Raw genomic sequence first — 20,650 nt, forward strand, 5'->3', positions numbered from 1 at the left:
GTCCTCTATCTCAGGACACTTTGGTTGTTTCCATGTCTTGGCCACCGTGTATAATGCTGCAATGAACATGGGGGTGCATATATCTTTGCAAATACATGTTTCCGAGATTTTGGATATATACCCAGAAGGGGGATTGCTGGGTCATATGGTAGCTCTATTCTTAATTTTCTGAGGAATTGCCAGACTGTTTTCCATAGTGACTCTACCAGTCTACATTCCCACCAGCAGTGAATGAGGGTTCCCTTTTCTCCACAACCTTTCCAACACTTGTTGCTACTTGTCTTGTTGATAATAGCCATTCTAACAGGTGTGAGGTGGTACCTCATTGTAGTTTTGATTTGTATTTCCCTAATTGCTAGTGAAATTGAACATCTTTTCATATATCTGTTGGCTGTGTGCATGTCTTCTTGGGAGAGGGGTATGCTCATTTTTTAATTGGGTTGAAAAAACACTGTATTTAAGCCACTGTTTACATATCTTCTTCATTTACCAAATCATATGTTACAAACATGTGCCAAATGGTGCACCATCCTCAAGCCTTGAAGATGTTTCTAATATGTATGGGATCTTCTCCAAAGAAAGACAGAAAGATAAAAATATAAGGTTAAAAAATACACAAGCAAAATATATTTACGTATGGCCCATGTTTACCAGAAAATGCAATGCCCAGAAATCTTCATTCTCTTTGTACTAAGTGAGTGAGTTTCATGGCACATTTGTTCTGCCAGTCACTCTTATTTTGAAATAAAAGAAATCGGTTAACCAATTCTCTGTTCATTGTATTATCATCCTTTTAACTAAGCATTAACTAAAATAATTCAAATGTAATTCTAAAAGGTTTAAAAGTGAATAAAAAAACTTTGAAATAATTAGCAACTTTTCTAGATTATTTCTAGATATTCATCATTACACATACACTCACATAAACACTTCCTTTAATCAATCTTGACATTTGGATCCTGGACCACACATATAAGAACTCAGAAAATGTTAAAAGAAGCAAATAACAACTGTACATCCTTAAGTTCAACTCAAAGTATCCAATTCCTGGAAGCTCTAAGTCATGAATTTATTTTTTTACTTTTTACTAAACATAGTGAACATATGCCATTGTAATAACCTTGTTATAAGATGTTTTGAATTTATATTCAATATAATTTTCCCTAGAGAAAATTCAACTTTGCTCTATCTACTAAGTTCAAATTACTTTGTATCCTGAGGCACAATTAGAAATACCAGAAATAACTTCCAATCTGAAGCAAGCATTAAAAACTACTTCTTTTGGGGCCCTGGCTGGCTAGCTCAGTTGGCTAGAGCATCATCCCGATACCTTTGATCCCTGGTCAGGGCACATACAAGAAACAAGCAACGAGTGCACAAGTAAGTGGAACAACAAAGCAGTGTTTCTCTGTTTATCTCTCTCTCTCAAATCAATCAATAAATTTAAAAAGCTACTTATTTCTGGAAATATAAAGATTCTCTCTCTCAATCTTCTTTCTCAGTCTCCTAAAACTGCAGAATCAACCTTAATTTTAAAAAATGGCCAGCATCACCAACAACTATTATCCACATTATAATATAGCTGTGTCAGCCAGTTTAACACTTTCCACATGTCCCCCTTGCCCATTTGCAAATCTCCAGCCCTTAGCCAACCTTTCATTCCCCCACTCAGCAGTTCGAGTGATATTTGACTGCAGCAGATGGGGAAAATTGAGTATGTCACACATGAGAAACAAAAATGTGAACTGAATTCAGTTTTGAAAATAGTCTTTAGCATGTCCAAATGCCTATTACCAGGCTAGGCCCTATTACACATGTGCTAAAGGCATAAAGATGGGTGTTTGCAATAATGTATGAAGGATGGTAATGATACCATTGTAATTAACCCAGTTATTAATTAATAGGAAAGGAGCAAAGGGAAGGCCAGGTAATACACGCATGCCATTTGTACGGCTTTGCCAGAAAGCTTCAGTTTAATACTCTCCAGATCTGTTCCCTGCAGATCTTGGGGGAAGGGACTGGAGAAAGAAAGAAAGAGACATATTCCCAGTAAGTAGAGAGGGTGCTTGCCTGTCAGTCATACCTGGGAGCAGGTCATTGGCCAGAATAGGTGTGGCCACTGTAAGGGCAAAAAATCTAAAATACATAAGCTCCTGAACAAAGGACCCCCCTTCCCTCTCTCTCCCTTGCTGCTCATGCCTGACTTCTGGCTTGTGGGGCGCTCATGCTCTGTACTCACTTACGTGGCCCATAGCCGTGTGGACTCCACACACAATGGACTAATGGATTTTAACTAGCCTGATGCTACATCAGACTCAGCTTCACCATGGAATAGAAACTCTGAACACTGGCTTTGCTTTTCACTCTGTTGAATCCCAAGCTGCACCTTTATCAAGACTGGTTTAAGAGAAATGGGACTTTGGAAACTGAGGGATATAATTTCTCACAAATAAAAAGCACTTATTCTCCTGTGAAAGTCTTAGAAACTCCTTTTTCTCAAGATATTGTAAGAACCTGACCCCCAGCACCCAGTGGGGAAAGGGATCCCTCACTCGCACTAGCAAAGGAGAAATTCCACTTGTGCAGTTCTCTGATAACACTATCATTTATTCATATTTTTCTCAAAGTACCTATTTTGAGATAGTTTTTAAAGTAGACATAAAGAGTTGGTTCATTAAAAAAGATAAAATTAATAAGCTCCTGGCTGGACTGATGAGGAAAAAAGACAGAATATGAATTACCAATGTCAGAAACGAAGGGATACCAATACAGTCCTATAGACATTCAATGTATAAGGGAATATTATTAATGTTTGCAAATAAATTCAGTAACTTAGGTGAAATGGACAAATTGCTTGAAAAAACGCAACTTACCAAAACTGACACAAGATGAGGTTAAAAATCTGAATAGCCATATATCTATTAAAGGAATTAAACTGATTAGCAAAATATTCCCATGAAGAAATATTAATTTATCACTGCTTTGCATCAAGACTAGAGAATGAGCCAAAACAGACTACAAGCTCACTTTAATTGCCTTTTGTAAGGCTACAAATTTCACTATAATCCATTAAAGCTACCAGTGTTAGACAAAAAATGTAGGGCCTGGCTGGGCGTGGCTCAGCAGTTGAGCATCTACCTAGGATCCAGGAGATCGAGGTTCGATTCCTGGTCAGGGTATATAGGAGGCAGCCAATCAATGACTCTGCCATCATTGATGTTTCTATCTCTCTCTCTCCCTCTCCATTCCTCTCTCTGAAATCAATTATAAAGATATATATATATATTTTAAGTAGGTACATACCCCATACAGCCTTGCCATCTAGCACAGGGGAACTTCCATAAATAAATGATTAATATTACAGTAAATTAACCTCTAGTGAGTATCTCCCCAAGAACCTGCACCACATGCCCATATTTTCTGTCTATCTCATTTAATTTTCACAACAATCCTGTCAAACCTGTGCTGACTGATGCAGTTTATAGATGAAGAGACAAAAATTCTGTGAGGTCAGCTTTGTCACACAGCTAATGGGTGGCAGAAGAGGCCATCAGTCCAAGCTTCTGATCTCAGTCTCAGAGAATTTAAACAAAGAAACAGCTGTGTTCCAACTAAGAGGTTGCCTAGAATGAGACTTCCCCCTGAATTTCCCAGCCACTGATGCTCTAGAGCTGTGGCCTTCCCAATCCCAGCTTCCCAATAATGTCTGCCCATGTGTCTCTGGCCACCTAGATTTCTCCATGAGCTCCCACATCTCTTTGTGCAAATTCAATTCAGATCCTACTTAGGCCAGAAGAAAGAAAGGAGAAGGGAGTAAAAAAGAAAAGAAAGGGAAGTGAGAAGAAAAGGAAAGAATAGACAGCTTTTTTTTTTTTTTTAACATTTCAAAACACTTTCCTACGCATTATCTGCTTTATCTCCCTACCCTCGTAAGGACGTAAGGACGTAGGCAAGACAATCATTGTCACTTCTGCTTAATAAAAAAAGAACATTATACCTAGGAAGTCACATATATCAAAAGCAGAATGAAGAAATAGTGTTAGAATACTGTTATAGTCATACTAAGTACAATTTTTGTATAGCCTCAGAGCTCAGAATGTTTTGTACATTTTAAAGGGCTGTAAAAACAAACAAAACAAAAGGAGACTATGCCACAGACCATAGATAGCCTGCAAAATCTAAAATATTCCATTGTGTTCCATTGCAGAAAATTGTTGCCTGCAATAGAACACTTTTAAGCCACAAAAATGAATGAACTAGCACTTACATTCATCAACACACATAGTTCTCAAAATATTATGTTGAGCAAAAAAATACAAATTTCAGAATGATATTTGCAGTATGATAAAGTTTAAAGACCTACAAAATCAATATATAATGTTTATGGATACAGTTCATATGTAGTTAAGTTATAAATCATGCAGAAGAATGATAAACTCTGAAATCATGATAAGAAAGGGACACAAGTTACCCCAATTGTACTAGTAATGTTTTACTTCCTAAAGCGAAAAAAAAAAAATAATTCCGAAGCAAACCTGTCATGTGAATATTTTGTAAAACAGGAAAAGAGCTACATGGTTTATTATATTATTCTCTCCTCTATATGCTTTAATATTTTACAATACCAATAGTTTGAATTAATGTACAAAGAAAAAGTATCTGTAGTTAATAAGTGGTGGGTGTTATAGATATTGTGTGTGGTTTTCAGCAAGGCCTCCAGAAAAAAGAAAGCTCTCTCATGATATCCTTGTGAAGAAGTCAGAGAACTGGTATTTTAATGTGAGTGCAGTCAGATAAGCAATCTGTACTCATACTCCTCATTGCTTCTTTTCAGGCTAAAGGGCATTTGTCAAGAAGTGCTCAGGGCTGTGACTTTGGGCCGTCCTAGTCTGACATTCTTGCCAATTATTGGACAAAGACAAAAAATTATAGCTGGGACAAAACTGAGAAGACAAGAGAATCATGATTCAAAATTATCTGAACAGACTGATACCCTGGGCTTGAATCCAAGAAAAGGAATTATAACAAGAAAAATATCAAGCCCTACCTTTACACATTTTAAAATATACTGTACAGATACTGGATGGGTAAATCTTGGTTTAGCTGCTCTCAGTATGAAAAAGGAACTGGGAGAATTTACTGAACCATCCATCAATATAAACCAACTGTGTGATTCAGCTCCTTCAAAAGCTACAACATTTGGGCACATAAATAAAATCACAGAATTCAGATTAAAGCAAAACAGGAAAAGAAAACACAATCCCACTGCTAACAGCTCTTGTCAAAATAAGTCAGCAATATCACATACAGTTATGAATGTCATGTTTAAGAAAAAAAGTGACAAGTCAGATTGTATCTCAACTGCAGTGACCTTGATGGCTTCAAAGCATATCATTAGAGAAATGACTGAAGGATGTGAAGAATGGAAAAGAAAAAGGATACAGTATAGTTGTGAATATTTGGAGATCTGCCATGTGGTAAAGGGGAGTAGATGTGTGTGTTAATTGAGTGGGAAAAACCAGGTCTAACCATCAGGCTAAAGATTAAAGGAGGATGATGTCCATATAATATAAGTGAAAATGCTCTTAGTTGTGTCAACTTGGTGGGAATATTATCATGTAAGGGATTTGTTGTTTTTTCTCCCAGTCTCCTCTCAACTGCTGAAATAGAAAGTGAAAGAAGTGACAGTGTCCCAGTTCTGAGCCTAGACCACCCACAAAGGCTCTGCAGCTCTGCATCCTTTGACTTTTTCAGAGCCCTTCTACCTCAAGATTAATGGGCTGGAGAAGTAGAGACCACATGGAAGTGAGCCATTCCAAGTCCTAGACCAGTCATTCCCAACTGACCCACAGGCTAAATGTGTACTAATGAGCAAGCTCAGTCAAGATCAGCATAGTCTGGCTCAGCCCAGAACTTCCCGGTTGACCTGTAGACTATTGAACAACAATAAATGCTTACTGTTTAAACCATTAAATCTTAGGTAATTTGTTACTCATAATAGCTAGCTGACACAATGGTGACCTCTTGTCACCTTTCCAGACATATGGCAACACAGTCTCTACTCACCCCAGGCTATTCCCTTAAGACTCCCTCCAGAAATCTACAAATAAGAAGCAGGTCTCAGTCTCTATGCTCATGGATGCTCCTAAATTCCAGGGTACACACAACCGGTTATCTTTCAAGGAAGCATCAGTGGGGTGGGCCTATGAGTTTAGAGCTTAGAAGGCAGGGAGTGAAGTACTTGGCTACCCATGTTATAAGCACCCTTCATCTTGAAACCCCACTTTAGGTGGCTTGTGGGAGGGGAGGGAGTGGCCTCTCACCATAAATAGTATGTTATAGAAGTCCCTATTCTCTCACCTATTCCCTACAGTATTTCCTTATAGAACCTGAGGGTGGGGATGTAAGGAGTTGATTGTGGTAGGGCTGCTTTATTGCTCTTGTAAAATCCTGAAAAAAGAATCTGGCCAATATTTAATGGCTTTTTTTTCTGATTGCAGTGCATCCAGCACTTGAATCTGATATCACTTCTGGAAGAAAAGGAAAAGTCCCACTTAACTTATTATATAAAGGAAAATGTTCTAGCAACTGTCTTATCAATGGAACAGTGCCTTTTAAGTGCTGAAAACTCCATCACTAAACACAGTCAAGCAGAGGCTGATAAATCACCTTTTGGAGACACCAAAGATGGGATTTCTACATAAAATGCAAAATCAGACATGACTTCTTAGATCCCTTCCACCTCTTAGCATTCTACAACTCCCTGAGAAGCACTGCTGGCCAATGGAACTTCAGGGCCATCAGCTTTGCCATTGAGAGCAGCTGAAATAATGCCAGCAAACTGCTCCCCTCCAATTTCTTGTTAGATTAGCAAAATAAACCCTGGGGTTTAACCCTGTAGTTAAGTGTTTGTCCCTTGCAGCAAATGCATCACTAATCATATGATGGATAATGTCAATGTTTGTCTCTGTGACATACCCCAGCCCATGTTTCAATTATAACTGCCTTTCTCCTTCCTGCTGAGGAATTCCTTCCCCAGATTTGTTAAGGAGGTGACTGGAGTTAGTCAAGACCTACCTAAATGGCAGCCATCTGAATTTTAAAAGGACCATTCCCATTTCCTTTTTCCATATATATTTGATTTGTTGTTTAACTCTCAGAGGACTTATATTTTTCCAAGTCCTTTGGGGGCATCTCACAGATATTTTTTTGAGACACTGACATTTATAAGATAGGTTTTATTTTCCTGAACAGAATACAAAAACAAGCAGTGCTTGATTAAGCCCCTGGGCTGCAGCTTGCTGACCTCTGAACTATAAGACAACCTTCATTTTCAAAAACTTAAGAAAAAAATTGGGTCTACTCGTAAAAATCAAACAGACAATTACCACATCTGGTCTCTCCTTGTGTCCCTGCGTGCCACATGAAAAAACAATGAACTGGGGAAAGGGTATAGTGGCATATACCAGACTTGCCTTGGTCAAGGCCCATTCCAGTTATAAGTCCTCAGAGAGCAAAGATGCTGTGGTAGTTTTTGAGCACTCACTATCTGTCTGTGGTTATGGAAGGTATTTTCCCATAAATGCTAATCCACCAAGACCTCAACTTAAGGTACTGATACATCTTAGGAATCATAGTCACACCCTAGCCAGTCTGGCTCAGTGGATAGAGCGGTGGCCCTTGGATTGAAGGGTCGCAGGTTCGATTCCATTCAAGGGCATGTATCTGGGTTGCAGGCTCAATCCTCAGCCCCAGTAGGGGCGCGTGCAGGAGGAAACCAATTGATGTGTCTCTCTCACATTGATGCTTCTCTCTCTGTCTCTGTCTCTCTCCCCTCCCCTCCTCCACTCTCTCTGAAAAGCAAAGGAAAAAAATATCCTCCGGTGAGGATTAAAAAAAAAAAGAATCATAGTCACTCTGAGGCAACCTGGATGAGGGAGAGAGCTGTGACTTAGACATAAATTAAGACATTCTACCATACAGCCTAGAATACAGGCAGAAAGAAGATAAGATTAAGGGAAGTAAAATTAATAAGAGTGAATTATTTTTTAAAATTTTAATTTCAGCATTATCTTCAATATGTATTTTTCAACTTAAGGCTTTTAACTCATTTTTGCTTATCTATATAGTAAAACTTACCAGAATGTCTAGTTTTCATTTACCTGAAATATTAATGTTTAAAAGGAGCTATCTCCACTTCTCATATGAAGGATTTTCATTGTGTTTATGCACATAGAGTTTTTTTGAAATCTGGCTTAATCAAAACCTTCCCTTAATTTGATAATGTGAGAATAGCCCAAAAGTTAGAGAACTGTTCATTTAAAAGCTGAGATACCTATTCGAACTTCAAGAATACAAGAGCGTGCCCTTGCTTCCATCATTTACCACAAAGAAGCTGTTATAACCAATTGTCTCATCTGGCTTACAACTATCACTGAAAGACAGAAGCAAAATCCAAAGATTGCCTGGCCTCTGACAGCTGTATTTTCAGCCTAAAATATTTTCCAAAATGGTTACTGCAGTGAACTTCCAGAACTCTACCCTTTCCCAGCAAGAGTCGGTTTCCTTCCATCCTCTTACCTTGAACTTCAGCAGGATTCCTAACTGCTTCAACAAAGAAAATACAGCAGAAATGATTTCACATGACTTCCAAGGCTGGGTCACAAAAGGAGATACTCTTCCACCTGGTCTGTCCTATCTCCCTCTTACGACACTGACCCTTGAAAATAGCCATCATGCTATAAAGAAGCCCAAACCAGCCCACATAGAGAGATGAAATGAAGAAGATCTGAGACCACCAGCAATAGCCAGCATCAACAATAAGAAACGTGAGCCCAGCCAGGCGTGGCTCAGCTGCTGAGCATCAACCTAGGATCTAGGAGATTGTGGTTTGATTCCTGGTCAAGGCACATGCCCGAGTTGTGGGCTCGTTCCCCAGTCCGGGGCGTGCAGGAGGCAGCCGAGTAATGACTCTGATCATTGATGTTTCTATCTCTCTCTCTCCCTCTTCCTCTCTCTGAAATCAATAGAGATATATTTTTAAAAAAAAAAAAACAACAATAAGAAATGTGAGTGAATGGGCCTCCAATGGATTCTAGGCCCCCATCTTTGGGCCACCCCAGCTGATGCACAGTAGAGCATAGGTGAACCCTTCTGAGCTTTGCCCAAATTGCAGATTCATAAGCAAATAAACATTGTTATTGTTTTAACTCACTTTGAGCTTAGTAACTGGAATGCAAATTAAGGACTGAATGCACATATGAATGAATTTCACCTAAAACAAAATAAACTTTATGTTTTGCTCCCCATGTTGATCCCCAAATGCAGGCAGAGATAAAAAAATATACTTACATCGTCCAACAGTGACGTGCTGCTGCAAGGTGCTTATATATAGCTGCAGGGTTAGCTGGGGGGCTGAGCCCAGGAAAGCCTGGATCACTGATGCCCGGCTGAACGCAGATCGGTGGGTGAACATCTTGCCCTCTGCCTGGCCTACTTCCTTTTCAATCTCCTCTGAGAGGCCATTTTTTGGCATCTGTCGCTTCTTGGTGATGCTGACATAAGGCTCTTCGATGTGGCCTGACTGACAATAGATGCAAAAGACTTCAAAACACCTGGAAACAAATCAGCAAGTCATGATAATCAGAGCAGACAGGATTCTCTTTTCTCGGTTACCATGCTTACACTTAGCTTGATTCTCAAAGCCTTGAATTGGCTACTCTGGACTGCAGCCCCTCATCTAAAATTATCCACACCAAGAGCCAATTCTGAGCACACAGTCCCCTTGAGTCCCTCCAGCAGGCCAACTGGGACTGAGTAAGAACCAAATTGAGAGGGGCCATCGAAGCCCACTGAGGCAAGGAAATCAAGTAGAGCCACAGAAAAATATTCAATTTGCTTTCCTGACACTTATTAGCTGTGCAGCCCTGGGCAAGTCATTAGTCCTTGTGTTCCCCGGGGAGACCACAATATATTTCCTATTTGTCTACTCTCATAAGCCCTTATGGAACACGACTAAAGTCGATCATACCCAGGGGCTGGCCAGCTATGTCTTATTTATGGAATTTCAAGCCTGCACTGTGGATGGAGCCATAACCAGTCACCTTTCTACACTGACAAGAGTACCTGACTTGGATTTCCTCTCTAGGTAATGATATGGATACTAAAGGAAGAGTACTGATGTGTCTGATTTACTTTGAAATACATACACACACACACACACACACACACACAAATGGATTGGTGGATCAATAGAGGGATGAATAGATGTATGAAATAAAATGTGAATTATAGAATCTAGGTGGTTAATACTTGGGTGTTCACCATAGAGTTCTTTCAAGTTGTTTTCTGTATGTTCCAAAACATACAGAAGGGGGAGAGGGGTTGGGGGGCTGGATGAAAGAAGGTAAAGGGATTAAGCAAAAGAATATATAAAAAACACATAGACACAGATGACAGTGTGGTGATAGCCAGAGGGAAAAGGGGGTAGAGGTAGGTGGAGGTGGGAAAATGGGGGGAAAATGGAAACAGAAAGAGACTTTGTTTGGGGCCATAGGTGCATGATGCAGTGCACAGATGATGTTTTGTTTTGTTGAGCTATACACTTGAAACCTGTATGGTTTTGTGAACCAATGTCACCCCAATAAATTTAATAAAATTTTTTTCCATAATAAAGTGCTGGGGGAAAAATCAGTTTCTCCTAGGAATAAGAAAAATGTGATGGTCTTAGGTTTAAAATTATTAAAGGACATTTTCCCCCAAACCTGCATTTTTATAACAACCGTATAATGCTGCCAGAAGTTTTTATGGCTTCACTTTTTTTATTGAATGTTAACTTTGTACCCTCACCATGAGGCAACTATGGCAATAAGAATACATTCATAATTTGAAATAATAAAACTTGATGTAAGAAAAGAAATGCAGGAACCTCTCTGGTGAATACAAAGTAGATCTATTTTGTGATTATCACCTTTGTTCATTTGTTCCTGGGAGAAAGAAGGTAAAAACAGTTGTGTGTGTGTGTGTGTGTGTTATGTGTGTGCTTAGTCAGCTACATTTTGTCCAATGGGGTCAAAGACACATTAATATATTACAAGAAAAAATGTAAAACAGCCTGGACCAATTTGTTCACCTGAAAATAATAAAGTTCAGGTTATGAGTTCAAGTCCAGCTAATGCAACTGAATTCATTCTGAGGAAAAATCCAAGTTTGAGGCCTAGCAACTTTATACTGTTGGACCACTGACCACAGCAAAGATGGACCATTGTCTTTATTTTCAAATATGTGATGACTGGAGATGCACTTTGCTATGTGCTGTGAGGAATGCAAAGACACCTGGATACCAATCTAATGGGAAAATGGACATACACATGATAAAAAAAATGAATAGTAAGTACGACTAATATCTATACAGCATTTTCAATTTATAAAATATTTCTCATATATTAACTCACTTCGAAAGAAAGCCTACTGCAAGAATTTGAATCATAGCATTATTTGTAATAGCAAAAATCTGGGAATACTCTAAAGGTCCCAAAATAAAACAATGATTAAATAAGTTATAATATATGTATTCAATGAAATATTATCCAGTCCTTAAATTTGATGGTATAGACATACAGATACATCTACTGATATATAAAAATGTTTGCTATATTTGGAAAGTGAAAGGAGTAAATTACAATAGAATTTATATAGAAAATTCCATTTTTTGTAAGAGAAAATTACATATGTATAAAAATACATATAAATCTCTCACATGTACACACACATAAACAGTGATGGGCTTGAGCTGACTCATACTGACTCAAGAGATTGTTAAATAGTTACAAATTTTGTGATCCAGTTGTTAACCAACTGGTAGCTTGAAATATGCCATGATGGGAATTTTACATCACATATATCAGCAAACACTGCAAATCAGGGCTTTTTCCCCTAAGAGATAGTTTATTAGCTTATCATTATAAAAATATTAGTAAGGATATATGTACAACAAAATGTTAAGAATTGTTCTCTTTAGTCAGTTAAATTAGAGGCTTTTTATTATTTTTAAATTGTACTTATGTGTTTTTTGCTCTTCTGTCATTTTTACCAACAGATATTTTACCTCAATAATAAATTCAAGCCTAGAATTTTAAAAGACTAAACAAACAAACAAAAGAAACACCAACACATGCTAAGGGATGAATGAATGAAATAAAGGTTCAGAGGAGAAAGCAATTCTATTGATGTTGAGGAGGGGACATTAAACAAGAACTTACAATACTGCAGATGAAATGAAACTTTAGTGTCTGTCAATGGAAGTGAAAGAATGTCCCACAATGTGACACAAAGTGGCCTCCCTTGCAATCCACTATTTTCCCCAAGTAAATACACTTATCTCAGTACAGAGTTTTACACATAGTAGTTGTTTAATAAATTTGTGAAAGGCCCTAAGACCTCCACTACTTGCCACTACTGGTTAAGGAACTTATGATAAGAAATTTCTATTTCTTATTAAAATTCTCCAAGACTCATCCAATTACTCCAAATATGTCTTTTTGCTGTTTTTTGCTTGAGAGGTTGTCTAAATATAGCTGTAAATTAAATATTTTCATCAAAATCATTCAAGGTAGTTTTTCAGTATGAAGTAGATCAAGGATTGGCAAACTTTTTCTGTAAAGTATTTACAGAGTAAATATTTTAGGCTTTGCAGGTTATGGTCTCTATTGCAACTAGTCAACTGTGCCACTGTAGTGCAAACGCAGTCATACACAGTACATAAATGAATGAGCATGGCTGTTTCAATAAAACTTTATTTATAAAACAGGCAGTGGGGGGATCTGGCCTGTGGGGCATAGTTTGCTAACCCCTAATGTAGATAATCAGCAGGTTGATCCTTTTTTAAAAAAAAGAAAATTTCATTTTCAAGCACCACAGTAGGAGTTCATTTCTTAGCTGAAACCATGCATGTTGGAGTCAGCATAATAACCTGTGGTAACAAAAAGCCTTGAAGATAGTTAATAAAAACATGTTTCAAAAGAAATACTATGATTTCTTCTATGTCATGTTATCTACATAAGACACACATGCATGGTGAAGCTACACAAGAACCAAAGTGGTTAAATAGCAAGTGCCATATGACCTCTGAAAAGCCAGTTACATAATCTCACTGAGTCTCAATTCCTCAACTGTGAAAAAAAAGATGATGACAGCTCACAAGGTTTTACAGTGGAAGGAATTAAATATTGTATGTAAAAGCACTTTGCAAACAAAAAGTTCTCTTCAAATTTAGGCTATAATTATTTGAAAGTCTTTTGAAAGTTTACAATAGAGAGAAAGACTATGGTGAATCATTCTGCAATGTTCTATAAAATATTACTGGAACTTCTTAGTTTTTATTTTATAAACCCAGATTTTCATGTGCCATTTTTCCTCATTATACCAGTAAAAGAAAAGGAAGGAAACTTCCTTGAACTAGTATAGTAACTCATTTATATTCATTCCTTCTCCCAATTAATTTATAAAATTAACATACTGTAAAATAATGAACAAATTTTGTTGTTGTTGTTGTTAAGAGGTATTTTTCCCCCTCTGGTTTTTCAGAATATCTATTATCATTCACAATAAGACTGTCCTTAAAACAAAAAATAAATTCAAGACATTATTCTGTGTTCTTACCATCAAAACCTAGCCTTAATTAGAAAACAACCATACAAACTGCAACCTTCGTTTTAAATATAAGACTGATATAAGTGAAATATGATGCTCTCTGCTGCTTCCCTAAAGCAGGGGTGGGGAACATCTGGCCCGTGGGCCATACATAATGGCCCTCAAAATCACTTGGTCTGGCCCTGCGAAAGCAACTACAAGTGGGACTCAAAATTCAATAAATCTAGGAGCTTTTCTCATAGCTAATTTTTAAATTGATAATTTTGTATGGCCCAAGAATGATGTTATAAATATCCAAATGGCCCTTGGCAGAAAAAAGGTTCCCCATCCCTGCCCTAAACGAAAGAAATATCGGGGCCTCGTTTGCAGTTTTTGGCCCATAATTATTATGGTGTAATATAATTCAGTTTAACTGAGTAGATTCAAAAACAGCATTTCACCTAAAAGGAATATGTGTTGGGCCAGTTAGTGTGCACCCAAAAATAAATAGAGCTAAAATTTCCAAAAACAATTTCAAAATATTACTAAGTCTAATTGATAAGGAGGGGAAAGAAACACACCATGCCTTTCCTTGGTACGGGGGAAATAATGTTGATCCTGTGTAAAATCTTAGAGTTAAAATAGAATCAAACAGTGAGCAGGAAGAACTTCTAATAACATATTAAGTCACACTAATATATACAACATCAAATTGCTCTTTTTTTCATCTAGAAGCAAGGAGGCTTGGAACTACATCTTGTGTATCTCAGCTTTAAGATCATGGGTCCGATATCTCCTTGAAATAAATCAGCTGTATTAGAATGACAGAGTCCTTGTCAGAAGGGGGTTGTTTGTCGCTTTGTTTATTATGTTTTATTTTGTTTCTCCCCCTGAAAGAAGACAATGAATCATTCAGAATTTTCTGGAGATAAATCTTTTTACGGTGTTGAAACTTTTCATATGGCTAGTTATCTCTTCAAAGCAGCAAACTTTTTCTTTCTTTAATAAAGTTGAAATATTTTTACTGTAAAAACTGAAAAATGTAGAGAAGTATATAATAAAGGAGGAAATGATCCACTTTCCATATTTTTCAGGAAAAAATTGAAATCATTCATAACTCCACCATTCGGAAATTACCACTCTTAACTTAGTATATTTCCTTGAGCTCAGGTTTATAAGTGCCATCCTGTTTTATACATAATATTATATCATTAGCTTTATCTTAGGTCACTCTTAGTATTTAGAAACATTTTAAATGGCAGAAATGATAGGATATTATCATTTACCTGGATGACTATTTAGGTTGTGTTTTTAAATTTTGCCAAGATGACCAAACTTTCTTAAGACCAAACTATTGATAAAATGCACTCCACACTCCTCTGCCTTCTTTCACAGAGTGTAGAGAACATAATTCACTCCACTTCATTTATAAGAAGCCTTGTGTATGTGGTCTAGGGTCTCATTTTCTTCATCTATAAAATGGGGACAATTACATCTAGTTCATGATGAGGATTCAATGAACTGAGGCATTTAAGCACCTGCCAAACCATCAAGCACAAGAAGCATTTGACAAGTGTCAGTTCCCTTTTCTCTGTCACTTTACTTAAACATCACCAACAATGAGTTTTCTTTTCACAGATGAGGTTAAGAAATGATGAGAGACTTGCCCAAAGTCATATCACACTGATTTTACTGAGCAGTAATATAATCAGGATGCTGTGGCCTACTTGGCCAGGGAAGACCAAGTCTCTCCTCACTAAATGGCTCCAGGGTGTGGGAGCTTTAAAATTTAAATTTCCCTCACTCCCTTTCTCTCCTTTTTTTCTTTCCTCTCTCTCTCTCTCTCTTCCCCCACCCTTTAACTCTTCCTTTGCTCTTAAGATGTCAGTAGCAACTTCTTTTGCCAATGTACCTGTTTCTCTTCCTTTCTAGAATTCCACAGCTTCTGGAAAATTTGTTCACCAACTTTATCCTGACTATGTATAAACTACAAGTCCATACCTTGAGTGTCACCTAGAATGGTCTTTAATATGAAGTGCAAAGTTTTATTATAGGGCTCTGTATAACCTATTTTGCCACCTGACTTGGTGCTGTGTGTGGAAGAGCGGGTGGGTAGAGGGAGATGTTTCCTAGTAGGACAGGTCCCTGGCTAGCTGAATAGCTGAATTTTCTGGCAGCTGAGGTGCTTCTCTGGCCTTTCTATCTCCTCCAATTCCTCTATCATCTATGTCTAAAGCTCAGTAATATAAATTTATTTCTAATCCAGATAGAAACCCTTGGTTTTGCTTTCCCTACAGAGCTAAAAGACATCAAAACAACACATTTTAAACTCTCTTCACGGTCCTTGGCTAAGCCAAAGTCTACTTCATTATCATGTATTTCTCTTGCTTTGTATTAATAAAAACTAATTTCCAGAAATGTCACTGATAGTTTTTCTTTCCTTAACACACTGCAAGTGTTTGTCTTCGTGGCACGTTGCGTTCCAGCTTCAAGGACGAGGTTTATGTCAGGCGGGGGCGGAAAATGGTTCTACAACCGTGTGTTCCCACACACAGGAAAAAAGGCCGACGTATTGCTTTCTAGAGTTATGTGTGAGAGTTGAATAAATTAATATTTGTAAAGCGCTCAGAACAGTGCCCAGCACACAGGAAACTCCACGTGTTTAATAAATTAAATAATCTGTCCCCACTTTTGCTCCAATGGCCATTTAGGACACACTTCCCAGGGCTTTATCACGACCCAAGGCCATCCTGCCAGAGCCCACGGGACCGTGGAGAAAGCCCGGATTTTTAGGAGGCTGAACCACATGAAATTGCCATTTCTGTCAGATTCCCTTGAATGTTGGCAATTTCATAGGCAAGAACCTAAGAGGAACGCAGTTTGCCCGGCTTTCCTGCCACCATGCCAGGATTCTGTCGCATTCCTGGGATTGCAACGGTGGGGCTGAGGGGCGAGGTGGCTGGGCCTGGGCCGGGTCTCGGTCCCACCACCTGTCCCTTCCGGGAGAGGCCGCCCCCCCCCCGGCGGGCGGCCAGGGTCTGCGGCCTGGGGCCCGGGGGCCCCGCACGCACCTGAAGAGGGGCCCAAGCTGCAGCAGGTGCAGCAGCAGCACGAGCGGCCGGTCGCGGCTGAAGTCGCGGTGCACGAAGAGGAGGGTGAGCTGCACGAGCGCACAGGGCAGCAGCGAGAAGAGCAGCGTCAGGGACTGCCACATGCCGTCGCCGCCTGAGCGGTAAGTGCTGCTCAGGTAAAGAGCCGCCATCGTCTCGGCCATGAACAGGAATACGGACGCCAGCACCGAGCCCGGGAATTTCATCTTCGAGCGGTGGCGGCGGCCCGCGCGGACTCCCGCGCTCAGCGCCGCCCGCACAGGGCGCGGGCCCGGGCTCAGGAGCTGAGCCTGGGGGCGACCTACTCGGCTGCGGAGGGGCGGAGAGCGCTACCCGCTGGGACACGCCCATGCGCGCCGTGCGCCGCCCGCGCGCCACAGCGCGCCACCGCACCCGCAGCGTCTCTGAGGCGACCGTCCCCAGCGGGTCCGAACCCGCGCCTCGCAACGGCCCGCGCGGGGCTTTAAAGGCGCCGGCGGCCCTGCTGGCCCCAAGCGCCGCCGCTGGGTCCTAGAGCCCCTTGGTCGGGCGAGCGTTGGCAACCTCTCCCATCTCTTTGAGAAACTGCTACCGATGAGGGGCTCAGAGTTAGGGTGTGCACGCCCTTCCCGCCCAGTCTCAATTTCCTGGGCCTAAGGAACACCTAATTCCTCTAAGGGCTTGCGTTGCCAGTCGTTTAAAAATAACCCGCCACACAGATGCTTTTCAAAACAAGTGTATTGTCATGCACCCCGGGATTACCTCTCCACTGGGCCAAGTAAACTGCCCCTCAGCCTTTCAGATGCGGGACAGTGGTCTGAAGCGTTGCTGCTGATGGTGAAACAGCACCAGAGATAATCCTTAGGAGGCAACGTATCTCTCCCAGAGAAACTGCCTACAAAATTTATTCCTCTATAACTGTGACTAACTCAGGGCAAAACCAAGACCTAATAAGGAAACGGTTTTCTAGCCTTGCTGGTGCGTGTCCGCCCCAAAACGAACACAATTCCTTTCCACTCGCTGAATCTGTGACAACGTCAGGATGACCTCAATCCACCTTGTCTCTTAGAACTTCAGGAGGCACCATAGATCTCTCTAAAATTCGGATCCTAAACCTGTTCCAAGGGACTAGACTTTAATAATGACAAGGTATACTTTTTCCTGCCAAAATTAGGTGATTCCATCAATCTGTAGTAATCACTAGCATTTTTCTCTTTTGGAACACGATGTGAACACAAATAGAATGTGAAGATTCGGTAGGAATCAAGACAAAAGTTAAAAGTTATGAAGGGAGAAAACATGAAGAGATGTTTTTCTTCATTCTTGTGTGGCCTGGGAAAATCTATTTATAAGGCTTAAGGGGAGGATTCAGCCAACAGCTGAGAGGTACCAGGCCCATTCTCTAAAAGGATTACTAATGTCTATTTATAGAACCCAGCCGGCCACCATGTCCTGGATCAAGATACACACAGTCACAAATAACAGAATAAGCAGCAACACTCCACAGAGTATTTTTATAATATTTTATTTGATGCCGTCTTAAGCTTTAAAGGAAACATTAATTTGTAGCTTAGACTTATTCATTATAGCACAATTAGCGTTAGATTTTATTTTAAGGCAAAGGATTATCACAGGTTTTATTTTATTAAGTAGACTCTACATAAACAGGAGTGGTGATAAGCCAATAAATAACATCACTTTAAATAGAATCCAGTTTACGGCAAATTATTTTCTACAGTACAAAACTAATACAGAAAACACATTTGGAAAGATCACAGTGTTTAGAACATTGCAACATCGGTTTTAAAAAGCAGTAAGGTGCATCTCTAAACTTCTGACTCAATCCTGCTTCTAAAGAGTTTTCATTACACTATGCAGTGGCTGTGAGCAAAAAACCCATGTGAAGGGGAGGGAACGTCAACTGACTGCAGCACTTTTCCCTCCAGGAGCAACCAATAACACAAGCTAAAATCTGATGAGCATTTGCAAGTTGCTCCTTGTCAGTCTGCACATCAGCTAACTTGCCCCGGTGACCATGTCTTTATGTTATCATTTGCCTTTTTGTCCTTGAGAAAAATGTATACATTCCAGCTTATGGTTGCTAGTTTCCCTGTCAAATACATAAATGGATTTTGACTAAAAATCAATTTAATGTCACATATTGCATTATACTTTCTTGCTAGGACTGAAATACCCATCATTTTCAAAAAATATGTACACAATAGACTGATAGAAAGGGGTGTTGGTATAATAATATGTAACATACCAGAATACTTGAGGATTTGGTTTTATTATAAAATACAGTACTACAACATTTTGTGATATAGTAAAATATCTGACAGAATGTCGTGCTCTATATTTGGACCTAACTGCTACAGATGTCTATAATAATTAGCAAGAGGTCATAGAACCTGTTTTTGGCAAAAAGGCATTTTTGAAGAAGCCTCTTGATTTATGCGCAAGACCTTCAAAATTTTAGTTATATACCACAGATAAATGGTGTTGGATTTAATGCTACTGGAAATTAGTATGATTTTAAAGTAATACTAACCTTTATTATTTGGTGTATTTTCATAATTTTATGTTTTTAACTCCGCATTTGTGCGAGGCATATCTGCAAAGAGCACAATTTTATTAAAAATACTAATTTATTGAGCAGTTCTTCAAAATTCAATAATACTTTAATAATATGTTTTCATTCCTAGGTATAATTACGAATAAGCAACTATATTCTATTGACAGATTACTCTTGTGTATCTTCCAAAATAATTAAGGAATTGCACTAGTTTACTAGTGAATGTGAAATGTATCATTAGGAAGGTGAACTTTTTTTTTCCTCCAATGATACAATTATATTTCTGTAAGTATTGTGAATTGTGCAAAAAATCTTTTTGGTGAAGTAAATTCTATTCACTTGGGAAATGTACATTCTGAAACCTAACGTGGTGCTTGACTATTTCCATATATGGCTTTGCAAAGTTTCCCCTAATCATTGGTTTCTACAAAATCCATTTTTAAAATGTTTGTTAATTTAGCGCCATTAAATCCATGAGGTGAAAAATCCGACTTCCTTTCTAAGTAGAGCTATCACAAGTGTTCAAAGTTGGGAAAGTTGATACCGTTTTAGAGAATGGGCTGCCCTTCCTTACCAGGTTCTAAAACCAAACTTTTGCTCCTAGAATGTTCCACTCCTACTCCTGGATAGTTTGTATAACACTGATGGTGTACTTTGCATTTTCAAGAGCAAAGGGATTCTACTGCTGCTACAGTCTTCAGAAGACATCTCTAATATTGGGATACTAAAGTCCTAATAAACAACAGACAAAACTGATCATTTGAATCGATCTTATTTGAATGCATCCACATATAAAGGTTACTACAGTTAACTTGGACCAAATTCAGAAACAGAAGTTATTTTCAATGGGTAATTAATTGCCACATAAACAGATCATAAAACAAAATGGGGGTAGCATCAGAGGTCCCACTAAAACACAGGCAAAAAGATCATTTGCTAAAGGTTAACAGTTCTCAAATATAGTCTATATCTTCTTTAAACTGACTGCTAAGTTACAGCTACCTTACACATTTTACAAAAACAGTACACATTAAAGCACTGTAAATTAACAGCATGCACAGAATACAAAAATAAAGCATCAGCAGGAATGGTATTACTCTACTTAAGAAACTGTACTCTGTATTTACACCTAGGTATACACATCCAGATGTTCCTCCCCTCACCTTTTTACAGTGCTCATAATTTCTGAAACGAGAGGAAGGTGTGTATTTAGGTACTTTTAGAAGATCATTGCCCATGGGCGAGACATTAAAGCCATCTGCTGGTTTCAATTTAGAAGGTGGTTCCAGAACAAGAAGATATATCTTGGCTCTAGGGTGATTCTGAATACAGAGACTAAGTAGAGATAGGCTCCAAG

General features: G+C 39.0%; 1 protein-coding gene across 1 annotated transcript in view; it reads right to left on the reverse strand.

Moving 5' to 3' along the window:
- Window positions 1-16,945, reverse strand: part of XK (X-linked Kx blood group antigen, Kell and VPS13A binding protein) — a 36,417-nt gene extending 19,472 nt beyond the window's left edge. Inside the window, exons 1-2 of the mRNA XM_016216751.2 lie at window positions 16,701-16,945; window positions 9,352-9,614 (exon numbers count right to left, since the gene is read on the reverse strand). Coding sequence (XP_016072237.2) covers window positions 9,352-9,614; window positions 16,701-16,945 — 508 coding nt within the window. The remainder of the gene's footprint in view (window positions 1-9,351; window positions 9,615-16,700) is intronic.
- Between the last annotated feature and the right edge of the window lie 3,705 nt (window positions 16,946-20,650).

This window comes from Miniopterus natalensis, chromosome X, assembly GCF_054644295.1.
Source record: "Miniopterus natalensis isolate mMinNat1 chromosome X, mMinNat1.hap1, whole genome shotgun sequence".
Taxonomy (NCBI): Eukaryota; Metazoa; Chordata; class Mammalia; order Chiroptera; family Miniopteridae; genus Miniopterus; species Miniopterus natalensis.